The sequence below is a fragment of the Bos grunniens genome, chromosome 5 (genome assembly GCF_055505025.1).
Source record: "Bos grunniens cultivar Pamir isolate PY7600 chromosome 5, Bosgru_T2T1.0, whole genome shotgun sequence".
Taxonomy (NCBI): domain Eukaryota; kingdom Metazoa; phylum Chordata; class Mammalia; order Artiodactyla; family Bovidae; genus Bos; species Bos grunniens.
The window spans coordinates 75656973-75679975 of NC_141169.1; the positions used below are offsets into that span (position 1 = coordinate 75656973).

Sequence of the window (23003 nt, forward strand, 5' to 3'; positions counted from 1 at the left end):
AAGCATCAGGAGGGCCTGGCGATGGGCTAAGGACTTTGAATCTGACACTGCCTTTACCCATCCTGTCCCTGCCCATAGAGTATGAGCTGTACCACGTGGAGGGAGAGGTTTGGTAGAATCTCTGTCTGCCCACATGGAGGGAATGTCTCTGTGTCGGGCCATGCAGTTGGGCAGGGACAGGCTTCTCTAGGGTTCTCCCCTCTCCCACTGGCAGCCTTTCCAGGAAGTGACCAATCAGAGGCTAACAGAGGAGGACACCCAGATAGTAATCCAGCAGAAGGGAGAACCGTCCAGCACCCCACCCAGCTAAGGCCCCAGACAAGGGTCAGGACCAGGACAAGAATGGCAGGGAAGGATGGAAGGATGAGGTGGAGGGTCCAAATGCATTTTTAAGTGTTTGGCATCATCCAGGATCAGCCCTTTCTGCCCAAGCCCACCTCTTCTCTCTGACTTGACTCTTCATCTTCGTGTTTCATGATTGCAATTGGCTGCCCTGGCTCCTGGGGTCCTGCAGCTTCTAGGCAGAGAAGGAGGTAGGAGACCAGTGAGCTCTCCTCTCTTACCTGCTTGGAGGTGGGTCTGCCTGTGTGAATTCTCTCCCACCCACATGGTCAGTGCCTCCAGCCTCTGCCACTGGGCACACTCCCTAGTGAGCAACCTGATTGTCACTCTTCCTGAGGGACAACCCTGGGGATCGGAGAGAGAAGCTGTTAGGAAGAAAGATGCTAGGATGGGGCTTAGGTGAGGGGATTTGAGGGAAACTCTAAGGAAATGGGGCCACTCTAGATTGGATGCTGCAGAGAATTGGGGTCAGTTCTACCAGTGTGAGTCTCAGTAACTCCCTGTATGGAGACCAGAGCGAAGATGAAGGTGTGATTGGTAAGAAGGAGCAGTCCCGCTTTTCAGCCAGGGGAGGGGGCATGGTGTTGGTGGGGCCACAGTGATGGGTGTTTGCTGTCTCCTTCGCAACTGCTCTCAGGGTGACCCTGTGTGAGGCTGGAGTTCTGTGAGAGCCTTTACATCCAACGGGAGAAGAACAGCACCCTGTTGTGATACCAGGCCAGCCTCCAGATGTCAGGGCTTGTTCTTTCTTTCTCAATCCTGTATAAACATTCATGTAAATAAACAGAAAGGAATATACCTACAGACTTCAAGACTCGTCTTCTTTTTAAACTTAGTTAACAATGAAATATTTCCCATTATACTTACTCTTCTTGGCAACATAGAAAGAAAAGAAAGATACCGACTCAGTCGTGTCCAACTCTTTGTGACCCCATGGACTGTAGCCCACCAGGCTCCTCTGTCCATTGGATTTCCCAGGCAAGAATACTGGAGTGGGTTGCCATTTCCTTCTCCAGGGGATCTTCCCAACCCCAGGACTGAACCCATGTCTCTTGAGTCTTGTGTCACCTGCATTTCCACTAGCACACTTTTTAACCCTTATGTCTCCCTTTTTGACCACACTTTATTTAAAGTCCTCTCAATGTAATATTGTTTTGAACTCATGGCCTTTCACAGACTTAGCTTGGCCCAATGAAACATCTTTATAGTAATCATTATCTTTTATTATTGTTATTTATGTAGGTGTCCCTTCTGACCTCTTCTCTGATCACATTCAAGAGCATCCTTGTCTTTGCGGGAGCAGAGATGCCAGCCTGTGGGATCACCTCCCCTGCAAGGGGTCTTCCTTCCTGTGAGTGGACGGAAGCCCATGGGTGCACATGTGGGTGGGCAAGATGCTGCTGGACAGTGTGTCTGTTTAGGGTTACTGTTCATTCTGATTATTCTGGTTAAACCCCAGTTACCATCCCTACTTAGAGAATTTAGAGGGCTTCCTTAATGGCTCAGAAGGTAAAGAATCTGCTCGCAATGCAGGAGACCTGGTTCCATCCCTGGGTTGGGAAGATCTCCTGGAGGAGGTAATGCCCACCAGTATTCTCGCCTGGAGAATTTCCTCCAGAAGAGCTTGGAGGGCTACAGTCCCTGGGGTCATAGAGTCAGACACGACTGAGTGACTAACACTTCCACTTTCACCTTCGCTTTCTTAGAGAACTTGGTTTCATCAAAATGAACATGTCTCCCTTACTGAAATCTGTCACAGCAGGAGTCACATTTATTTCTTGTTGGCATTAAATTCAACTGCTTCCGTCATCTTGAGGGTGGTGGCACTAGAAACCACCCCATTTTGTGGGTTACTGACTGCTATAAAGTGACTGCTGCTGTTTTAGAGTTAAAACAATCCAGTCCTAAGTGCATATGGTTAAAACAGACCAATTTGTACAGAGGGTTCTGCTCTTTCCTTCCCAAGGAGAAGCTTAGATAGTTAATCAATGTCTTTAAGTGATATTACTACATTGGGAGGTGGAATGGTGTGAGAATGTGTGCTCAGGAGACAGGAACCTGGACTTGGAGTCTGGCTCTAGCACGAGCTGTGTGCTTCGAGTAAATTGCTTCACCTCTCTGAGCTTCAGTTTATTTTCTTACAGGATCATTGTGAGAACTAAAAGGAAGTGAATGCATACCATGCAATTGGGAAGGTGCCTGGTGCAAAGTGGGGAGTCATCAACCACAATAGCTAATCAATATTTAGGATTGCATTTGTCTTTTTCTTGACTTAAAAATTTGATATTATTTAATTACTTCTGAATGGGAAAAATAAGGATTTCATTTATTTTTTACTTTTTCTTATACCTTGCCCCATCGTCTGTTTATATCATTATTCCACTAATTTGATATCCCCTGTTAGGAAGCTTTGTACTTGTAAGCACCTTATTTACATCTCCATTTCTTATGCTTTCGACTGGACCCACCATTTCTTGATTCTTAGCTTTGTAAACTGAGATATTAATTCTCCTCCTCCCTTTAGTGCTTCAGATCCCAAATTCTACAAGTATATTTTAATTTTTATATTGATTAACAAGTACACTGATCACGGAGGAAGGCTTCTTTATCTCTCCTTGCTATTCTTTGGAACTCTGCATTCAAATGTAGAGTTCAAATATCTTTCCTTTTCTCCTTTGCCTTTTGCTTCTCTTCTTTTCACAGCTATTTGTAAGGCCTCCTCAGACAACCATTTTCCCTTTTTGCATTTCTTTTCCTTGGGGATGGTCTTGATCCCTATCTCCTGTACAATGTCACAAACCTCTGTCCATAGTTCATCAGGCACTCTATCAGATCTAGACCCTTAAACCTATTTTTCACTTCCACTGTATAATCGTTAGGGGTTTGATTTAGGTCATACCTGAATGGTCTAGTGGTTTTCCCTACTTTCTTCAAATTTAAGTCTGAATTTGGCAATAAGGAGTTCATGATCTGAGCCACAGTCAGCTCCCAGTCTTGTTTTTGCTGACTGTACAGAACTTCTCCTTTGGCTGCAAAGAATATAATCAATCTGATTTCTGTATTGACCAGCTGGTGATGTCCATGTGTAAAGTCTTCTCTTGTGTTGTTGGAAGAGGGTGTTTGCTAAAACCAGTGTGTTCTCTTGGCAAAACTTTGTTAGCCTTCACCCTGCTTCATTCTGTACTCCAAGGACAAATTTGCCTGTTATTCCAGGTATTTCTTGACTTCCTACTTTTGCATTCCAGTCCCCTATAATGAAAAGGACATCTTTTTTAGGTGTTAGTTCTAGAAGGTCTTGTAGGTCTTCATAGAACCGATCACCTTCAGCTTCTTCAGCATTACTGGTCAGGACATAGACTTGGATACTGTGATAGTGAATGGTTTGCCTTGGAAATGAAGAGAGATCATTCTACTGTTTTTGAGATTGTATCCAAGTACTGCATTTCAGACTCTTGTTGACTATGATGACTACTCCATTTATTCTAAAGGATTCTTGCCCACAGTAGTAGATATAATGGTCATTTGAGTTAAATTCACCCATTCCAGTCCATTTTAGTTCACTGATTCATAAAATGTCGATATTGACTCTTGCCATCTCCTGTTCGACCACTTACAATTTGCCTTGATTCATAAACCTAACATTCCAGGTTCCTATGCAATATTGCTCTTTACAGCATCGGACTTTATTTGCATCAACAGTCACATCGACAACTGAGTGTTGTTGTTGCTTTGGCTCCACCTTTTCATTCTTTCTGGAGTTATTTCTCCACTGATCTCCAGTAGCATATTGGGCACCTACCAACCAGGGGAGTTCAACTTTCAGTATCCTATATTTTGCCTTTTCATACTGGACGGGAAAAAGTTGGTTTTCATTCCAATCTCAAAGAAAGGCAATACCAAAGAACATTCAAACTACCACACAATTGCAGTCATCTCTCCTGCTAGCAAAGTAACGCTCAAAATTCTCCAAACCAGGCTTCAACAGTACATGAACCATGAACTTCCAGATGTTCAAGCTGGATTTAGAAAAGGCAGAGGAACCAGAGATCAAATTGCCAACATCTGTTGGATCATTGAAAAAGCAAGAGAGTTCCAGAAAAACATCTACTTCTGCTTTATTGACTATGCCAAAGATTTTGACTGTGTGGATCATAACAAACTGTGGAAAATTCTTCAAGAGATGGGAATACCAGAACACCTGACGTGCCTCCTGAGAAATCTGTATGCAGGTCAGGAAGAAACAGTTAGAACTGGACATGAAACAACAGACTGGTTCCAAATCCGGAAAGCAGTACTTTTTGGGATATACAAATATAGAAAGGCTGTATATTGTTACCCTGCTTATTTAACTTCTATGCAGAGTACATCATGAGAAACCCTGGGCTGGAAGAAGCATAAGCTGGAATCAAGATTGCTGGGAAAATATCCATAACCTCATATATGCAGATGACACCAACCTTATGGCAGAAAGTGAAGAAGAACTAAAGAGCCTCTTGATGAAAGTGAAAAAGGAGAGTGAAAAAGTTGGCTTAAAGCTCAACATTCAGAAAACTAAGATCATGGCATCTGGTCCCATCACTTCATGGCAAATAGATGGGAACACAGTGGAAACTGCGGTTGACTTTATTTTTCTGGGCTCCAAAATCACTGCAGATGGTGATTGTAGTCATGAAATTAAAGACCCTAGCTCCTTGGAAGGAAAGTTGTGACCAACCTAGACAGCATATTAAAAAGCAGAGACATTACTTTGTCCACAAAGGTCCGTCTAGTCAAGACTCTGGTTTTTCCAGTGGTCATGTACGAATGTGACAGTTGGACCATAAGAAAGGCTGGGCATTGAAAAATTGATGCTTTTGAACTGTGGTGTTGTAGAAGACTCTTGAGACTTCCTTGGACTGCAAGGAGATCCAAGCAATCCATCCTAAAGGAAATCAGTCCTGAATATTCATTGGAAGGACTGATGCTGAAAGTGAAACTCCAATACCTTGGCCACCTGATGTGAAGAGCTGACTCATTTGAAAAGACCCAGATGCTGGGAAAGATTGAAGGCAGGAGGAGAAGGGGACGACAGAGGATGAGTTGGTTGGATGGCATCACCGACTCAATGCATATGAGTTTGAGTAAATTCTGGAAGTTGGTGATGGACAGGGAGGCCTGGCATGCTGTGGTTCCTGCAGTCTCAAAGAGTCAGACATGACTGAGCGACTGAACTGAACTGAAGAACTTATAAAAAATTTAAAAGGGATAAATATGAACACAGATACACATATAATTGAAACACTTTGCTACACACCTGAAGCTAATACAATATTGTAAATCAACTATACTTTAATAAAACATGGGAACAAGCAACTCACTACCCACGAGCTCAAAGGTGAGTTGATGCTGGAGAAGTAGGGTTAGAGACCCTCACCAGGGGAAACCCTACTTGCTGGAATATCAGACCCTGGGGAGGGCGATAGAGGAGCTCTGCTACTTGTGCTGGATTACTTTGGCTTTCTCCCATTTTCAAAGCTCCCCTATTCCTGGCCTCTCATTGCTAGTCTCCCTGCCTCTCCCTTATTCTGCCCTCAGTGTCTTCTTCAGTCCACAGTAAGTGCTTTCTCCCCTTGACCCTGCACGCGTCCCTGGTCCCTGCATTGCTCTAGGGGTGGCCCAGTCGGGCCCTACTGCAGACTCTCATAGATCCAGGTGAGCTCCTCCAACTTCTTCTCCAGCTCCCGGGCTTTCTGCCTCATGTTCTCAGCCAATGCTGTCTTTGCCCCCTCCTGCACGTCCTGTGCGTCTTTCACCAGGGAGTACACGTCCAGCCCCATGAATAAACCTGACAGGACTCCTCTCCTGACACGGGCTGCTCTAGTCATTGCCAGAGCAGTGCCTCTGAAATGTCTTCTCACCTGCCGGGCACTTCGGAGAGAGACTCGCCCAGTGGTTATGTAGCGCTGAGCAGTGGCTACTAACTGAGGGTTGCCTCTGGCCACCCTGATGGCACGAATATGGCTCCCAAAGACTTTAACTTGGTAGAGATCATATACATAGGAAATTATTTTGGCTATGTCAAGGAGTGTGGCCTGGGATTCTGCTGATGACATGTGTACATTTTCCACCACCATGGTGGACAAACCTGTTACAGCAGCTGCTGCTCCCAGCCCTATTCCAGCGGCTGAGAGTCCCAGACTGAGGCCTGCTGTAAAGGGTGCCAGAACCAGCCCAAGGATGCTCAGGGTGCCAGACGCAATGCCGGTGGAGGAAGCTACCACATTGGAGATGGTGCAGTCGCTGTGCACCTTGTCAACATTGTCTGCAAGCTCATGGAGCTTTCTTATGCTCTCCTTCAGCTCCTCTTTTACCTGAGGAAACTCCTTCAAAAACCTCTCCTTTTCCTGCTGGTATTTTTGTAGCCTGTCTTGGTCCTCCCCGGCCAAGTCTGTTTGCAGCTTGATCAGACATTCACGGAGTACATCTGCCTCTTCCCTGTAACAATGAACATTAAAGCCTTAGAAAGACACTTTGCTTGTCTAAGAAACAGGCTCAACAAACTCTATCCTGCATAAACCGCAGAGATTTTATTGTAAATCACAAGAATTTTACTAATGTAAAATTTTTTCCAACCTTAAACACTCATTTGTATATTGTTAGTGCTCCATGTACTTATTCAAACATGGAATAAATAAGCAAAGGCCATCTTCAGATACCTATAACTTAAGAGAGATATTTGATAAAGACACCTCAAAGCAGACCAACACCATCACTTCCAGACTGTGTGTAAAATGGGAACTTCACTGATAAACAAAGAGAATTGGGATTAGAGCAGAAAACCCTTCATTCAGGGACCTTAGTGTATAGTGAGGAGTTCACTTGTTCTTTGCTCGTGGCTGCTAGGATGTGGTCCCTAGGCCCCAAGAATATTCTGGCTGATAAGAATGTCCTCATCTGCCTGGGACTTTGGCCACTGGAGAGTCTGACAAGTTGACATGTGGTGGGCCTCTGGGTCACGTGGTATCAGTTCTGACCTCTGGAGGAGCTGGGCTCTAGGGCAATAGTCTGAGCTCTGGGAGGGGCTGGAGATGACAGGTCAGGGTAATTTGTTGTTAAATAGGGTGAGCACCCTGGCGGGCAGTGCTCCATGTGTCCTGCCACACTGGATCCAGGACAGTAATGCATCCTGGGGACAATGTATGCTTCATGTGTGAAACCTGCCCAGACTCTGCCCTGTGGCTGATGGGAAACTGCATCCTTCCCTGTAATAAACCATAACTGAGATCCTGAAGCTTTAATGAGTCTGTGCATCCTTCTATGGAGTTCTAGAATCTGAGGGTGGTTGTGGGATCCCCCAAATTTGCCCTTGATGGGAAATGTAAGGACAGTCCTGGGACTGTGCCCTCATACTTTTCAGATTGGCTAACTGTGCATCTAGAATTTTATTTATTTATTTTTTAATCAAAACTCAGCTAGAAGGACCCTTAACAATCATTTTGCCTGGCATCTGCTCTCACCCAAGCCTGATACCCTTGGCCTTCTCAGCAGAAAGACACTGGGTCTGTCCACTGCACATATTGACTGGGAAGCAGGAGATTTGCTGTGAGCTCTGTTCCCCGTGGCCCCTCCAGCCCACCTCACTGACTCCTGACCCAGGACCCAGCACCGCTGACCTCTCAGGGGTCACATGTTAATTTGTGACAGCTTCATGTGCCTGCACCCCAAGGCAGTGTGAAACATTATGAAACCTCTAAAGATTCAGGAGACTTGAGGAAATGCCCATCTGAATGGCTAAGTCTGAAGAGACTGGCACTTGCACAGCTGGTGGAGGAAGTGTTTTCCTCTTTGGTGGGGATGCGTGAGGCTCCTCAGAATCGCTCAAATGACACACAATCGCAGCCACTTACTATGACCCTGGAGGGCTCACTGAGCCACATGGCCTTCCCACTGTCAGGGTGGCTCCACGTAGACTAGAAGAGGGTCCCAGATGGAGGGAGAAGCCAGGTCCCAAGCAGGGTGTGGAGGACATGGTCACCCAGGGCCCTCTAGCCCAGCTTGAGGGGATCCCATCAGGAAGGGAAGAAATATCCCCTCTCCCACTCCCAGGACCTCTGTTAGAGTCACAGCCCCTTCAGTTCTGTGTCCTCAGGGCCCACTTTCCTCACTCTAATCCTGGCCTGCTGCCCAAGCCTGCCTACTAGTCCTCCAACCTGGACCCTCTGCTCCACCCTGACCCTTAGGTCTGACCCTGATCCAGGCCTCCCTGGGCCTTTCGATGAGATGATTGCACTTGGTTCCCCACCTCTGACTCTGCAGTTCACTCTGAGGCCATCACTACAGTCCATCAGTTTAAATTGGTATTCCCACTGGAGACATAACACATAACAAATCTGAGACTCAAAGTCTTAAACCCACAGGCCCAGAGTTGGGCAGGGCTAGATTCAGGATCCCACCAGGTCCAACCAGTTCCCCTCCAGCCTCTCTGCCTTATTGGCCAGCAGGAACCTGCAGTGTTTGTATAATTCCTAAAATGGGGAATGAAAGAGTTCTGATCGGAATCCCCAGGAACACAAAATGATGTTCGGGTCAGAATTTTCTGACTTGACCTAAAGGATGTCCTTCTTGTTTATCATCTCCAGGAAGAAGGTCCCTGATTCTTCCCAACAAGCTTATTTTAAAATTAACATTGACTGAGCACCTACTCTGTGTCAGCAATCATGAAAAGCACTTGTGTGCATGATCTCAGTGTCCTCACAATAAAACTGAACACAGGATGAAGCAGAGAGTAGTTAAGTAACTTGTCCAAGGTCATATAACCTGCCCTTCCTTGCAGGTTTCGTCTCCTCTCAACCCAACGTCATTTAATGCTAACAAATAACACAGAGGAAACATTCCACATAGGATCTTGAGAAGAAACATCCTCGCCCTCAACCATAGGATCTGCCTGGAGGAAACTAGCCTGGGATAATCTTCCTGGGGGCATGTAGGTGACATTCCTGGGGTACCTGCATGGTTACCTGGACAAGTCAGCCTCGGTCACAAAATTCTCCCAGGGTTTGTCTTCAGTGAGCAGGAATTGCAGTTGTTCCCATCTCACACTCCCCTGGAAATACTCAAGGACATCCTCAAAAAAGCTTTGGCTCTCTAGACAGAAAAATAAAAATTGAAGATTAGAATAAACTATGGTGTGATGCACTTCATGGGAAATAGATGGGGAAACAGTGGAAACAGTGTCAGACTTTATTTTTCTGGGCTCCAAAATCACTGCAGATGGTGACTGCAGCCATGAAATTAAAAGACACTTAGTTCTTGGAAGGAAAGTTATGACCAACCTAGATAGCATATTTAAAAGCAGAGACATTACTTTGCCCACAAAGTATCGTCTAGTCAAGGCTCTGGTTTTTCCTGTGGTCATGTATGGATGTGAGAGTTGGACTGTGAAGAAGGCTGAGCGCCAAAGAATTGATGCTTTTAAACTGTGGTGTTGGAGAAGACTCTTGAGAGTCCCTTGGACTGCAAGGAGATCCAATCAGTCCATTCTGAAGGAGATCAGCCCTGGGATTTCTTTGGAAGGAATGATGCTAAAGCTGAAACTCCAGTACTTTGGCCACCTCATGGGAAGAGTTGACTCATTGGAAAAGACTCTGATGCTGGGAGGGATTGAGGGCAAGAGGAGAAGGGGATGACAGAGGATGAGATGGCTGGATGGCATCACTGACTCAATGGATGTGAGTCTGAGTGAACTCCAGGAGTTGGTGATGGACAGGGAGGCCTGGCGTGCTGCGATTCATGGGGTCGCAAAGAGTTGGACACGACTGAGGGACTGATCTGATCTGGTCTGATAAGTGGCTAAAGTTCACTTTTCTGAGCAGCGTTCATCTGGCATGCTGTTGACTGTGTGCACCAGCCCCAATTCATAAGTTAACGCCCAGACCCACCCACTCTGCAATGACTGTATTAGAAGATTGGGGGCTTTAAGGCAGTAATTAGGTGAAATGAGGCCTTAAGTGTGGGGCCTTAATTCAGTAATATCAGTGTCCATATTAAATGAAGAGATGTCAGATCTCTTCCTCTCTCTCTCTCTTCCCTGAAATGAAGTGCTCTTAGGTTTTCTTTTTCTCATGCCTCACTAAGGGAGAAACAAACAGGGCTCACATGGAGCGAACCCACAGCACTAGATCTGTGTGTTGACTGATTAGGGTGGTGTGGGTGGAGGAAATAACTGAGCACCTGGTTGTCTGCGTGGGCGTTTGAGAACAAGAGAACTAGTATCTGCCTGAGGCAGCCACCTGGTAATCAGGTGTTTATATATGGGAGCACTGGGCAGGTGCCCTAGCACAGCACAGGAGAGAGGGGATTCTAGAGAAGGGGAGAGGTTTCTACTTGGAATAACACATTCCAGGTAGAGGGGACAGCACGGCACTAGGCAGGACCTACTATGTGGCAGGCCCCGGCCCAGGCCACAGACACACATTATATTCAGTCCTCATCACAACATAGGGAAATATTCTTCTCATTTTACAGGTTAGGTCAGGTAAGGTGCTCCAGATCTCACAGGCAGGTGTGGGAGCCAGCAAAGGCCAGATTGGGGTTCAGATTAGAGTCCACTGACCCTCACGGAGCAGCTGGGTGGGCAGCAGGGCAAGAGATGGAGGAAAGAGCCTCTGTGTTGACACCCCAGGTTCTGGGAGCAGAAGGAGGCTTAGACCAAGGGAGAGGGCAGGAGATGCTCCAGGGGACCTCCTCTCCCTGTCCTGCCTTCTCTTCTGTGCCCACACCCCTCCATGGGCTGCCCTGCCGCATTTCTGAGTCATTAGCTGGGGGTCAGGAGGCAGGGGGAGGAAGTTAGCATCTTATCTGTGGCTCCCTGAGGAGAGGACCAGGAAAGAGGCTGTGGGGACAGACCGCCAAGTGTTAGGGGACTCCCCATTGCCTCTCTGAGGGATGCTAATACACGCCTTTCTTGGTTCTTGGTTGCTCGGCAGGTTAATTTGGCCTGGAGACACCACCCTCAATTCTGGGTCACAAGTAGGAATCTGCCAGAGACGAGGTGGCTGACTACCTGAGCGGTCCCTGGGATCTTCTGAGCTCATGGTGGCATCAGCAGGGTCTCAGAAATCTCCCTTCAGCTAACCCGTCTGTGTCAGGCTGGAAGGAGGTGTCGTTTCACCCTTGGGGAAGAGAAAACAGATTGTGGGCTTGATCGCGGGTGAGCAGTGCCTGAGGGGGCAGCGAGGGGTGAGGTCCTGGGTGGTTTCCCCTGGGACAGCCATCAGTGCCACCATGGATTTAACTCAGCGTGGTTCTCTGTCCCCTGGGCTCTGCAGATCACTTGTTAAGGAAAGTTACTCATCCTCCCCAGTCAGAGTTCTGCTCTCCTGTTGGGGTACAAGAGAGTATAATCAGACAGGAGACAGCCATCTGCGAAGTTACAGGAACAATAAAACCAGAGACAGAAGAACAGATAGGAAGGGAATCCTCTGGAATTACATGAGGTTGGGAATGCTTGTGTTAATAATTGGTTATAGGTGATACTGATCCACTGTCTATGACGTGCAGGCTCCTGAAACTCACCTAAACTTAGATCAGTACAAGTTTTCCCATTTCTGCTGGAGCCCAGCCTTGAACCCAAGTCTTTCTGATCCAAATTCCAGGTTTGTGATGACTATGCTCTACTTGCTTTAATGTACAAAAATGTCTCTTTGTGGATGCATGTTAATTGGAAAATGACTCTCTTTATTGCAAATGATGTCATGCACCCTGTGCTTGAGTCTCTGCCTTGATAACATTCCCGCTGCTGTAGCTCCCACAGCCCACATCTTCCTCGCTTCTGCAATAGCCTTTATCCCACAAACCTTTTTTCTGGCGTCCCACCAGCCCCACTCCAATCCCTGCAGCCCTGCCTTGGTCAGCTGAGGACCCGAATGGTGTCATCTTTGCTGTCCACTCCTGATTGTTGGACTTCAGGCTGTTTTTAATTCTTTATGTAAGTAATAGTGCAAAGAACACTCTTCTTGCATAAAACTTTGCCTCCATTTAAGATTCTTTCATTAAGCTATTTCTAGAAGTAGAATGACTGGATCCAAGGGTATCAACACCTAACATTTTTTCATACTTAAGCTACTTTGTTATGCAAAGAAACTGTACAAATTTACATTCACACATATCATATGCGATGGTGTCCATCCTTTGTCTTGCCAGTTCTCTGTTATTTTTTTAAATAGCAGATCTTTATATAGAGAACTTCTTTTGGTTCCGGTGTTGACTATCTTGTGTTGGGAGATGAGAAAATAAGTGTGTTAATTATACTAAGGCAGTATTTTAAGAAGGCAAAAGAATACTTATTTAAGTATTCTTGCTGAGACCTGACTGAAGTGATAGTAAAGGTCCTTATAGTTACAGTAACAGCTACTCGTGAGAGTGGCTTGTATTTCTGATTTTGCTCTGCACTGGTAGTTACTCTAAGACTTTATAAATTATAATCCATATTGTTCTAATAACCAGGAGGTGTGTACCACTGTATCCCCATTTACAGCTAAGGAAGCTGAAGCATAGATGTTCTGTGATTTGTCCAAGGTCAGAAACCTTCTTCATGGAGAACTGGATCCCACCCACTTTCTGGGCTCAAGATCCCATACCCGGCTTCTTTTCACTTTGCTGCTAACAATAATAATAATTAAAAAGCAGGGGTGGTGGTGACAGGAACCCAGAGTCTTCACACTCCCTGCCTTGGCTGAAAATCATGACTGCTTTTTATTTACCAATTGCACCTTTATCCTTGCTCTGGTCTCCCCTCTCAGTAGATAGAGTTACTGAGACAATCATTGGTAAAACTGCCCCTGCCATTCTCTACAGCATCCAGTCTAGAGTGGCCCAACTTCCTTAGAGTTTCCCCCAAACCCCCTAACCTGAGCCCTGATCCTAGAATCTTTCTTTCTATCACCTTCCTTCTGCAATGCCCAGGGTTCCCCTCAGGAATAGTAACCATCAGCTTGATTACCAGGGAGTATGCCTGGTGATGGAGGCTGTGGGCACTGACTGCGTGGATGGGAGAGAATTTACACAGACAGGCCCATCTCCAGGCACATGGGAGAGGAGAGCTGGCTGGTCCCCTGCCTCCTTCTCTGCCTCGAAGCTGTAGGACCCCAGGAGCCAGGGCAGCCAATTGAAATTGGGAAACACAAGGACCAAGAGCCAAGGCAGAGAGAGGAGGAGAGCTTGGGCAGGAAGGGCTGATCCTGGATGATGCCAAACACTTGAAAATGCATTTGGACCGTCCACCTCATCCTTCCATCCTTCCCTGCCATTCTTGTCCTGGTCTTGACCCTTGTCTGGGGCCTCAGCTGGGTGTGGATGCTGGACAGTGCTTCTGCTGCTGGATTAGTATCCAGGGCATCCTCCTCTGTTAGCCTCTCATTGGTCACTGCCTGAAAATCCTATCAGTGGGAGCAGGGAGAACCCTGAAAAGACTCCCCACCTAACTATATGGCCAGATGCAGAGGCTTCCCCTCCATGTGGGCAGAGGTTCTCACCAAACATCTCGCTCCATGTGGCTGCAAGTTATCCACCTTGGGCAGGGAAGGAGGGGTTAGGGCAGGATCAAGTGCAGAGTCCTTAGCCCATCGCCAGGCCCGCCTGAAGCTCCTACTCCTGTCTTCCTCACCCTCCTGACTCCACGGGGCCTGGTCGAGGGACCTGGAGGACTCCCAGCTCCCTGGTTTCTGATCCCCACCCCCCCAGCCTCCAGGCCTTCTCTCAGGGTGCCCCTCCCCCTGCAAGGCCTTTCCCCACCTGCCTCACCAGGTGAAATGTTACCTGTAATTAGAGTTCCCACTCCACAGCCTCCTCCCCCTGCTGTCTCCCCTGGTTCCTCTCCAGGCCCCCCTGGAACCTTGCACTTTCCTGGTAGCGGGTCTGTTTGTGTGGAGTTTCTGCAGCTCCCAGCACTGGGCAGGCGCCCTGTCTCTTCTCTGCTGCTCCTCCTGCTCCAGGGCCTCCAGGGCTCCCTCCCCCCACCCAGACACCGCATGGCTAAAATACAAGATGTGGGACCCATTAGTGGGACATGAAACCACCAACTTCTTGAAGACACAGCACCACACCTCTTTTACCTGCAGTTGGGTAATTCCATTTGTTTTCTTTATCTGTCTTGATAGAAGCTCTTTCTGACAGAGCAGTCAGATTTCTGAGTGTTTCCATTTATGGACGTCCCTTGCTTTCCAAAAGATCACCCTCTGCCAGTAAACTGTGAAGTGAGGCCTATATTTTCTTCACACTAGGCCATCTTGGTTTAGGAAAGCTTTTGTAGGAAAGCTGTACTGTACTTTCAGGTGGCAGGACACACCTGTACTTCCTCATGTTTCCTTACTCCAGCCATGATATTTTTACAGCAAGAGAAAGAGGAAGAGAGAATTGTGGAAAGACATGGGCTCCTGCTAAAATCTGAATAATGCCTTACTGCACTGGAGGCTCCTTTAAAGGCAGAAAAAAGCAGTGTATTCCTTTTTGATTGCAGTAGGTACCTGTTAAGTAAATCCTGCTTTAAGGAGATAAAGCAGCAGACATGCAGGAAGGAAGGTAGGGAGTCTGGGAGAGCAGGAGAGGAGGAGAAGAAAAAAGGAAAGAGGGAGAAGGTAGAAGGCAGAAGAAAAGGAGGAAGAAGAAGAAACAAAAAGCTCTAATCAATTAGTGAAACCTAAAGGGACCTAAAGGTAAACCAGAATGAAAAAAAACCTACAAACGTACTGGAAGAAATGAAAACATTATGCAAAACATACTGCAAAAGTACTGCTAACTTGAGGAAAACTGTCTCACCAAGACACAAATCCCAGAAACCATTGGACCTCTTAAAAATTAGAAATTGCTAAGGACACCGTAAACCAAATCAAAATGCAAGAGACCTGGAGACAATGTCTGCAATACTTAGAGAGGATAAAGGTGAATGTCCCCAACACACAGAGGAGCTACAAACCCATATGAGCAGACTGAAACCAGCTTTTTAAAATGGGTAAGAGAACTGAACAAACACTCCCTGGGGAGGTGGCTTGTCCAGGGTCACACAGCTCTCCATGGGCAGGGTAGAGGCCAAGTCCAGGCCTTCTGACACTGGTATGTAAGTAGGGAATGTGATTTTATTTTAACTGATCAAATTGTAAACTCTGTTTTTCTTTTTTTAGCTGCACTGCCCACTATGTGGGATCTTAATTCCCTAACCAGGGACTGAACCCACAACCCCTTCAGTGGAAGCAGGTAGTCTAAACCACTGGACCACCAAGGAAGCCCCAGGAATATGATTTTAATAACCCCAAAGTTCCTAAGTTTCTCTCTGCCTGTCTAAACACATAGATCTAAGCCTACACCCCTCCTGTTACACTAACATGTCTATAGTTTGACTTTGTATCTTAATATTGCAAAACCAGGATCATAATGCAGACATTGCATAGTAAGCCCTTCTCACTTCCTCCATCTGGACCATCTTCCCCAGACATGATCAACCATCATGGGCAGCCCTGAGCTGAGGGCCCAGAGAGCACAGGAAGGCAATGCCCTGCATTTCCCCACTTGGTCTCCTGCCCCTCCCCTCTCAGGCCTCAGTTTCCCTCTAGGACCTGGCACTGAGCAGGCACTCAGATGCCTGCTGATGAACCTGGAATCCTTGTATCTCAAAAGGAACCCTTTCCCCCATCAACCTCAGCACAGCACTCTGGGGTCAGCCTCAAGGTGGCCAGACCATAGGAATAGAGGCTTTGATTCTCCTGTCCTCTACCCCATCTGCTTCCTCCAGATTTCCCAAAGGGCTGAGCACCCCAACACCCACCTTCCTTCTGGGGTCACCGCTCACATCTCAGGAGTCCACTTCCTGAGCTGAGCCCACCTGAGCAAGTGTCGCCCTCCCTGTACACCATTTAGGGGCCTCAGGGGTGGGAGGAAGCCCTCAGACACACCTGCCCCCACATCCAGGCTCTGCCCCTGCTTAACTTGCCCCTCTGGCCATGACCTCAACTCTCTGAGCTTCTGTTTCCTTCTGTCAACTAGTGACAATCATCCTTTTCTCAGGCAGTTGTCCTGAGGATGGGGAGATGGGCGGGGTCCTACTCCCCTGCTCACCCAGGAGTCTTCCTCTGGCCGAGTGTGAACAAGATCCACTTGTTCTCAGCTCTGCAGATGCAGCCACCAGCTGTGCAATAAACCACACACACTCTCTGGGCCCAGACATACCTGGAGAAGCAAAAGGGAAAGTGAACGCCCTTACATCTGGGTTGCTCAGATAAACCCACAACCTGCCCACCGGGCCCCACCCTGAGCTAATCCCATCTTCCCTGTTGACTCCCTTAGATGAACAAACCCAGTCCTGTCCTGTGAAGTCCTTCATGGCTGAGTACATTGTGCCTTGGGCTCTGTGAAGGAGGATCCACCACCAATAGACTGTGAGGGCCCTTGACAATAGTGCTCCGTCTACTCCATGGCCTTCTTCCAGCCCCTCCACCCAATCCTTCCAACCCCACAAGCCAGCACTTGGCACAGTCCGAGAAGATACCAGCTGCTCACTGCATACTGGTCATACTCCTGCTACTGAGGAGCACACTCATGCGGGTTCCAGGCGCTTCCTCCCTCAGATCCTTCTTCCAGAAACACCTGCTCCTACCACATGGCAAAGTTATGCTCATCTTTCAAAGCCCAATCCTGGCAACACTTTGCCCAAGAAATCCCCAGGAAGTCCCCTGCTCTGCTCCCATGGTACCTGGGAGAGGGCCCTAAGACCACCACTTAGCCATTCTGAGCATGTTACCTACAACCTTTATAGTCTCAGTTGAGTTCAGTTCAGTCACTCAGTCATGTGTCCCACTCTTTGCAGTCCCATGGATTGCAGCACACCAGGCTTCCCTGTCCATCACCAACTCCTGGAGCTTGCTCAAACTCATGTCCATTGAGTTGGTGATGTCTAGGTCCCTGTAGTCTTGTCCATGAAGGCAACAATGACACCAGTGACTTTGGTCCCAGCGGCCCAGGCTGGGTGATCAAGGCCATTTGGATGGATGCAGAGTTCACAGGAAGGGCTGAGAGCACACTCCTCTTTTCTACCTCAACTTATTTCCACTTGACAATAGGTCTATTTTGGAGGACTTTATAGGGGGTCCAGAGTCTTAGTAACTCAGGAAAGTCTACAAGAGAGGGCTAACCCTCTTTCCTCTGCCCATGATGACTCTTTTCTGGGGAACCTAAAAGGAAATAGGGTTGGTTCTCTCAAGAGAGCATCAGTTAAGGTGCTCACTTCCTCTCCCACTGTCATTAGCAACTGACTCAGAAGTGCAGGCAGGACAGGGAGGGGGACAGCAGGGGGAGTCCCCAAGGACAGGAGGGGCAGGGGAGGTGGCCTCCCAGCATCCCAGAGCTTCTCCTGACCTCTCCCTTGGTCTCAGCCTCCTCCTGCTCACAGGCCCTGGGGCATCACCACAGAGGCTGCTTCCTCCAGCTCTTGCCCTGCTGTCCACCCAGCTGCTCTGCGAGGGTCAGCGGACCCTGAACTAAACCCCTGGCCTTTGCCGCATCCCACCTGTGTGACCTGGAGCTCCTTAACTGACTTCACCTGTAAAATGGAAATAACGTTTCCCTATGTGTTCATGGGGGTAAAATATCATGTGTGTCCATGTCCTGGGCCAGTGCCTGCCACACAGTAGGTCCTGCCCAGTGTGCTGCTGTCCCCTCTACCTGGAATGTGTTAGTTTCAGGTGGAAACCTCTTTCTCCAGCATCGCCCCTCCCCCATGCTGTGTTAGGGCTTTTGCCCAGTGCTCCCATATATAAACACCTGCTTACCAGGTGTGACTGCCTCAGGCAGATACTGGTCCCATAGATCTCAAGCACCCCTGCAGACACCCAGAAGCTCCATTGTTTCCCCCACCCACCGCCCCCCCACCCTCCAAATCAATCAATACAGAGTTAATTCTGTGGATTCCCTCCAGGCAAGTTCTAGTTTCCTTTCTCCCTAAGTGATGCAGGAAAAAGGGAAAAAATTAGAAGCCTTCCTGCTGAGGGGGTAGAGAGAGAGAGAAAGAAATCTGATGTCTCTTCTAATAAGGGCACCAATCTTATTGGATTAGGGCTCTGCACTTATGGTCTCTTTTTACCTAATTACTGCCTTAAAGGCCCTGTCTCCTAATACAGTCATTGCAGGGGGAAGGATGCATCAGAATTTCAACTTATGAATTAGGGGCAGGGGAACGGACTACCTGTAAGCCCAGGTGAATCCATTAACAGTACCCCAGATGACTTTTGCTCAGGAAGGTGAACTTGAGCCACTTTATGTGAGTTCTTGTTTGCTCAGTCACTCAGTCGTGTCCAAACTTTGCAACCTCGTGGACTGTAGCCTGCCAGGCTCCTCTCTCCATGGGATTCTCCAGTCAAGAATACTGCAGTGGGCTGCCAGTTCCTCCTCCAGGGGTACTCCTTACCCAGGGATGGAACCCGCGTCTCATGTGTCTCCTGAATTGCAAGCAGGTTCTTTATTGCTGAGCCACTTTAAACTCAATACCGTTTATGTTCCACCATAATTTCTTGCAATCTTTTTTCCTTTTTTTCTGTGTAGAGAGCAAAAACTTTACTGACGTCGTCAGTGATCATTTCCCAGAGAGAGTAAACAGGGAAGAACCGCAGTTCCTGCTCACTGAAGACAATGCCTGGGAGAGTTTTGTGGCTGAGGCCAAATTGTCCAGGCAAACCACACAGCGTGCCAGAAATTTTATCCAGATCCTCTTGGGAAGATCTCCCCAGGCTAGCTTTCTCCTGGCAGACACACCTCCTCCAGGCAGGATCCTAAGGTTGGGATCGAGGTTGTTCCTTCTCAAGATCCCATTAGGAATGTTTCCTCCATGTCATTTGCTGGTAGTGAACAGCCTCAGGTTGAGAAAAGTTGAAACCCATTTGGAAGGGGTAGATTACATGACCTTGGACAAGTTACTGAACTACTTTTGGCCTTAGTTTCTTCATCTGTTCAATTTTATTGTGGAGAAAACTGAGATCATGCATGCAAAGTGCTTCACATGATGGCTGACACAGAGTAGGTGCTCAATTAATGCTAATTTTAAAAAACTTGTTGTGAAGAGATGGGATCAAAGTTCATTCCCTAGAGATAAGAACCAAGCCAGACTTCCTTTGCTACAGGTCAGAAAACCCTGACAGCAACATCACTTTGTGTTCCAAGACCTTTTAAAACTAACACCCCAAAAAGATGCCCTTTTCATGATAGGGGACTGGAATGCAAAAGTAAGAAGTCAAGAAACACCTGGAGTAGCAGTCAAATTCGGCCTTGGAGTACAGAATGAAGCAGGGCAAAGGCTAACAGAGTTCTGCCAAGAGAACGCACTGGTCACAGCAAACATCCTCTTTCAACAACACAAGAGAAGATTCTACACATGGACATCACCAGATGGCCAACACCGAAATCAGATTGATTGTATTCCTTGCAGCAAAAGGTGGGGAAGCTCTATACACTCGGCAAAAACAAGACCGGGAGCTGACTGTGCCTCTGACCATGAACTCCTTATTGCCTAATTCAGACTTAAATTGAAGAAAGTAGGGAAAACCACTAGACCATTCAAGTATGACCTAAATCAAATCCCTTATGATTATACAGTGGAAGCGAGAAATAAATCAAGGGACTATATCTGATAGAGTGCCTGATGAACTATGGACTGAGGTTTGTGACATTGTACAGGAGGCAGGGATCAAGACCATCCCCAAGAAAAAGAAATGCAAAAGAGCACAACGACTGTCTGAGGAGGCCTTACAAATAGCTGTGAAGAGAAGAGAAGCACAAAGCAAAGAAAAAAGGAAAGATATACCTATTTGAACGTAGAGTTCCAAAGAATAGCAAGGAGAGATAAGAAAGCCTTCCTCAGTGATCCATGCAAAGGAATAGAGGAAAATAATAAAATGGGAAAGACTAGAGATCTCGTCAAGAAAATTAGAGATACCAAGGGAACATTTCATGCAAAGATGAGCTCAATAAAGGACAGAAATGGTATGGACCTAACAGAAGCAGAAGATATTAAGAAGAGGTGGCAAGAATACACAGAAAAACTGTACCAAAAAGTACAACCCAGATAATCAAGATGGTGTGATCACTCACCTAGAGCCAGACATCCTGGAATGTGAAGTCAGGTGGGCCTTAGGAAGCATCACTACCAACAAAGCTAGTGGAGGTGATGGAATTCCAGTTGAGCTATTTCAAATCATAAAAGATGATGCTGCACTCAATATGCCAGCAAATTTGGAAAACTCAGCAGTGGCCACAGGACTGGAAAAGGTCAGTTTTCATTCCAATTCCAAAGAAAGGCAATGAAGGAAAGTTATGGCCAACCTAGAAAGCATATTCAAAAGCAGAGACGTTACTTTGCCAACAAAGGTCCGTCTGGTCAAGGCTATGGTTTTTCCAGTGGTCGTGTATGGATGTGAGAGTTGGACTGTAAAGAAAGCTGAGCACAGAAGAATTGATGCTTTTGAACTGTGGTGTTGGAGAAGACTCTTGAGAGTCCGTAGGACTGCAAGGAGATCCAACCAGTCCATCCTCAAGGAGGTAAGTCCTGGGTGTTCATTGGAAGGACTGATGCTGAAGCTGGAACTCTATACTTTGGCCACCTGATGCAGAGAGCCGACTCATTTGAAAAGACCCTGATGCTGGAAAAGATTGAGGGCAGGAGGACAAGAGGATGACATAGGATGAGATGGTTGGATGGCATCACTGACTCAATGGACATGAGTTTGGGTGGACTCCAGGAGCTGGTGATGGACAGGGAAGCCTGGGGTGCTGCAGTCCATGGGGTCACAAAGTCGGACACGACTGAGCGACTGAGCTGAATTGAACTGAACTGAATGTTAGTTAATTAGATGGCCTAGGAAGAGTTGGTGCATTTTGAAGTGTTACTTAAGTGGCACAGGACCCCCACGCCACAATATATCCTCTGCTACCTTTTGCCTGTGGAAAACTTAATCAAAGAATAAATTTCATCAGAGAAGTGAGAAATGCTGAAACAAAGGAAAACAAAATAAGTAGATAATGTAGTCATTAAGGATTTTCAAGGACCTTTAGTTCTTTCTGAAGGGCTATAGATAATATTCTAAGCCTTATCCTGTGAGCTGTCTTACAGATACTAAAACACCAGGTGGAGAAGTTAACTACATGATGACCAGGCTATACCCAGGACTTGAGCTGCCACAATTCCGAGAATTGACCACAAAGAAACGGGAACAAGTGCACCTTGGAACTGAAGGTTAACTGTACCTAAAACAACCAAGATGATGCAAGCCAGACCACTGATGACCAATTGAAGATGACTGTTAGAGATGACTGTGCTGTTTCTGCATGTAACCCCACCACCCCCTCAACTCTGTCTATAAATGCTCTCACCCGCTGCTTGTCCGGGGGGTGTGGGGAGTCAGGACAGATGTCCACCACCCTCCCCTGAAGTTGCCAGCGTCTGAAATAAAGCAAACTTTCCTTTCCACCAACTTGCCTGTTTACTGGCTTTTGAGTGGTGAGCAGAGGGACCCTCCCATACATACCTTTTGGTAACATTACCTGAGGTGGGATAAGGGTGAGGGTGGGGCTGGAACTGTCCACAATCCTAACATGGAATGATTCACTTCTATGATGAGCCTTTTTAAGAACCCATGTGGCTCCTGGCCTGTCAGCCAGTCCCCACATTGTCTGAGTCGGTCTCTTGTAAACTCCATGCACAGAAGTTTCTGGGGCTCTGGGGGCACTTCCTCCAGATTTTGTTCTAATGTCACCACTCACCGCATAGTTGTGCAGCCATAGAGCTTGTGGCAGGGGGTCTGAGAGGAACTCCAGCGCCTGGAGCACCAACTGAGGGCAGCCTCTGGACATAGGTCAGGGGTCCTCACAGCCAGTCAACCCCACCAGATGATTTCCAGTTCTCATTGGAGAACCACTGTCATGGATCATTGGGTTCAGTTGTGTCGGCTGTAGCCTGGATACCAGAAGTTCCTTTTTAAACTAGAGCTCTTAAGTTGAGTGCTTTCAGTAATGCTTGTTTTTTCTCCCATGGTGAGGGAAGAATTGCCCACATTCTGGTGAAAATCTGGAGTTTCTGGTGACAATGGGTAGGTTTGCAGGTCAAGCTCATCTGTGGGGTACTGTGTCCCCCTCAATGCAGGCCCCCTGGCATTCTTGCCCTGCTGGATGAGGAGTGCTGGTTCCCCAAAGCCACGGGAAAGAGCTTCGAGGAGAACGTGGTGCAGGAGCAGGACACCCACCCCAAGTTCCAGAAGCCCAAGCAGCTGAAGGACAAAGCAGATTTCTGCATCATCCACTTCACTGGCAAAGTGAGGAGGGCACACAAAGGAAGGTGCGGCTGGACCTTCTTGGGAGACAGAGAGGATTCTATGACCTTGAACCCTGAGGTGGGGGCAGGTGGGAGGTACTTACTCATCATCACATGTTCTGTTTTGTTAGACGCTTGCAGCGGTCCTGTGAGGTGCTCTGGCTGTGTATTATTATTAGGTGCATTTTCCAGGTAAGGAAGTGAGATTTGTGGTAAAGGTGCTGGCCCTGGAGTTTGTACTGGGGCTCTATCTCTGTGTTATTTGGGGCCAGAGAATTCACCTCTCTGAGTCTTGGTTGCCTCACATGGAAAATGGAGGTGACCAGCACTGTGTCAGAGA

The 23003-nt window shown here is 47.3% G+C and overlaps 1 protein-coding gene, 1 long non-coding RNA gene and 1 pseudogene across 2 annotated transcripts; 2 read left to right on the forward strand and 1 right to left on the reverse strand.

Annotated features, from left to right (window-relative positions):
- Positions 1-3691: 3691 nt before the first annotated feature.
- Positions 3692-10795, reverse strand: LOC147372435 (apolipoprotein L3-like). The gene is made up of 3 exons (XM_086404337.1): positions 10759-10795; positions 9339-9465; positions 3692-6816 (listed from the first exon to the last, which is right to left on the reverse strand). Exons 1-3 carry the CDS (start codon positions 10793-10795, stop codon positions 6009-6011), a joined length of 972 nt encoding a protein of 323 aa, XP_086260463.1. The 3' UTR covers positions 3692-6008.
- A 70-nt stretch (positions 10796-10865) lies between these two features.
- Positions 10866-12345, forward strand: LOC147372436 (uncharacterized). The gene is made up of 3 exons (XR_015164094.1): positions 10866-11530; positions 11881-11975; positions 12199-12345. It is a non-coding gene; the product is annotated as an uncharacterized LOC147372436 (long non-coding RNA).
- A 6241-nt stretch (positions 12346-18586) lies between these two features.
- The window catches only part of LOC147372437 (apolipoprotein L3-like), a 32916-nt pseudogene continuing 28499 nt past the window's right edge, over positions 18587-23003 (forward strand).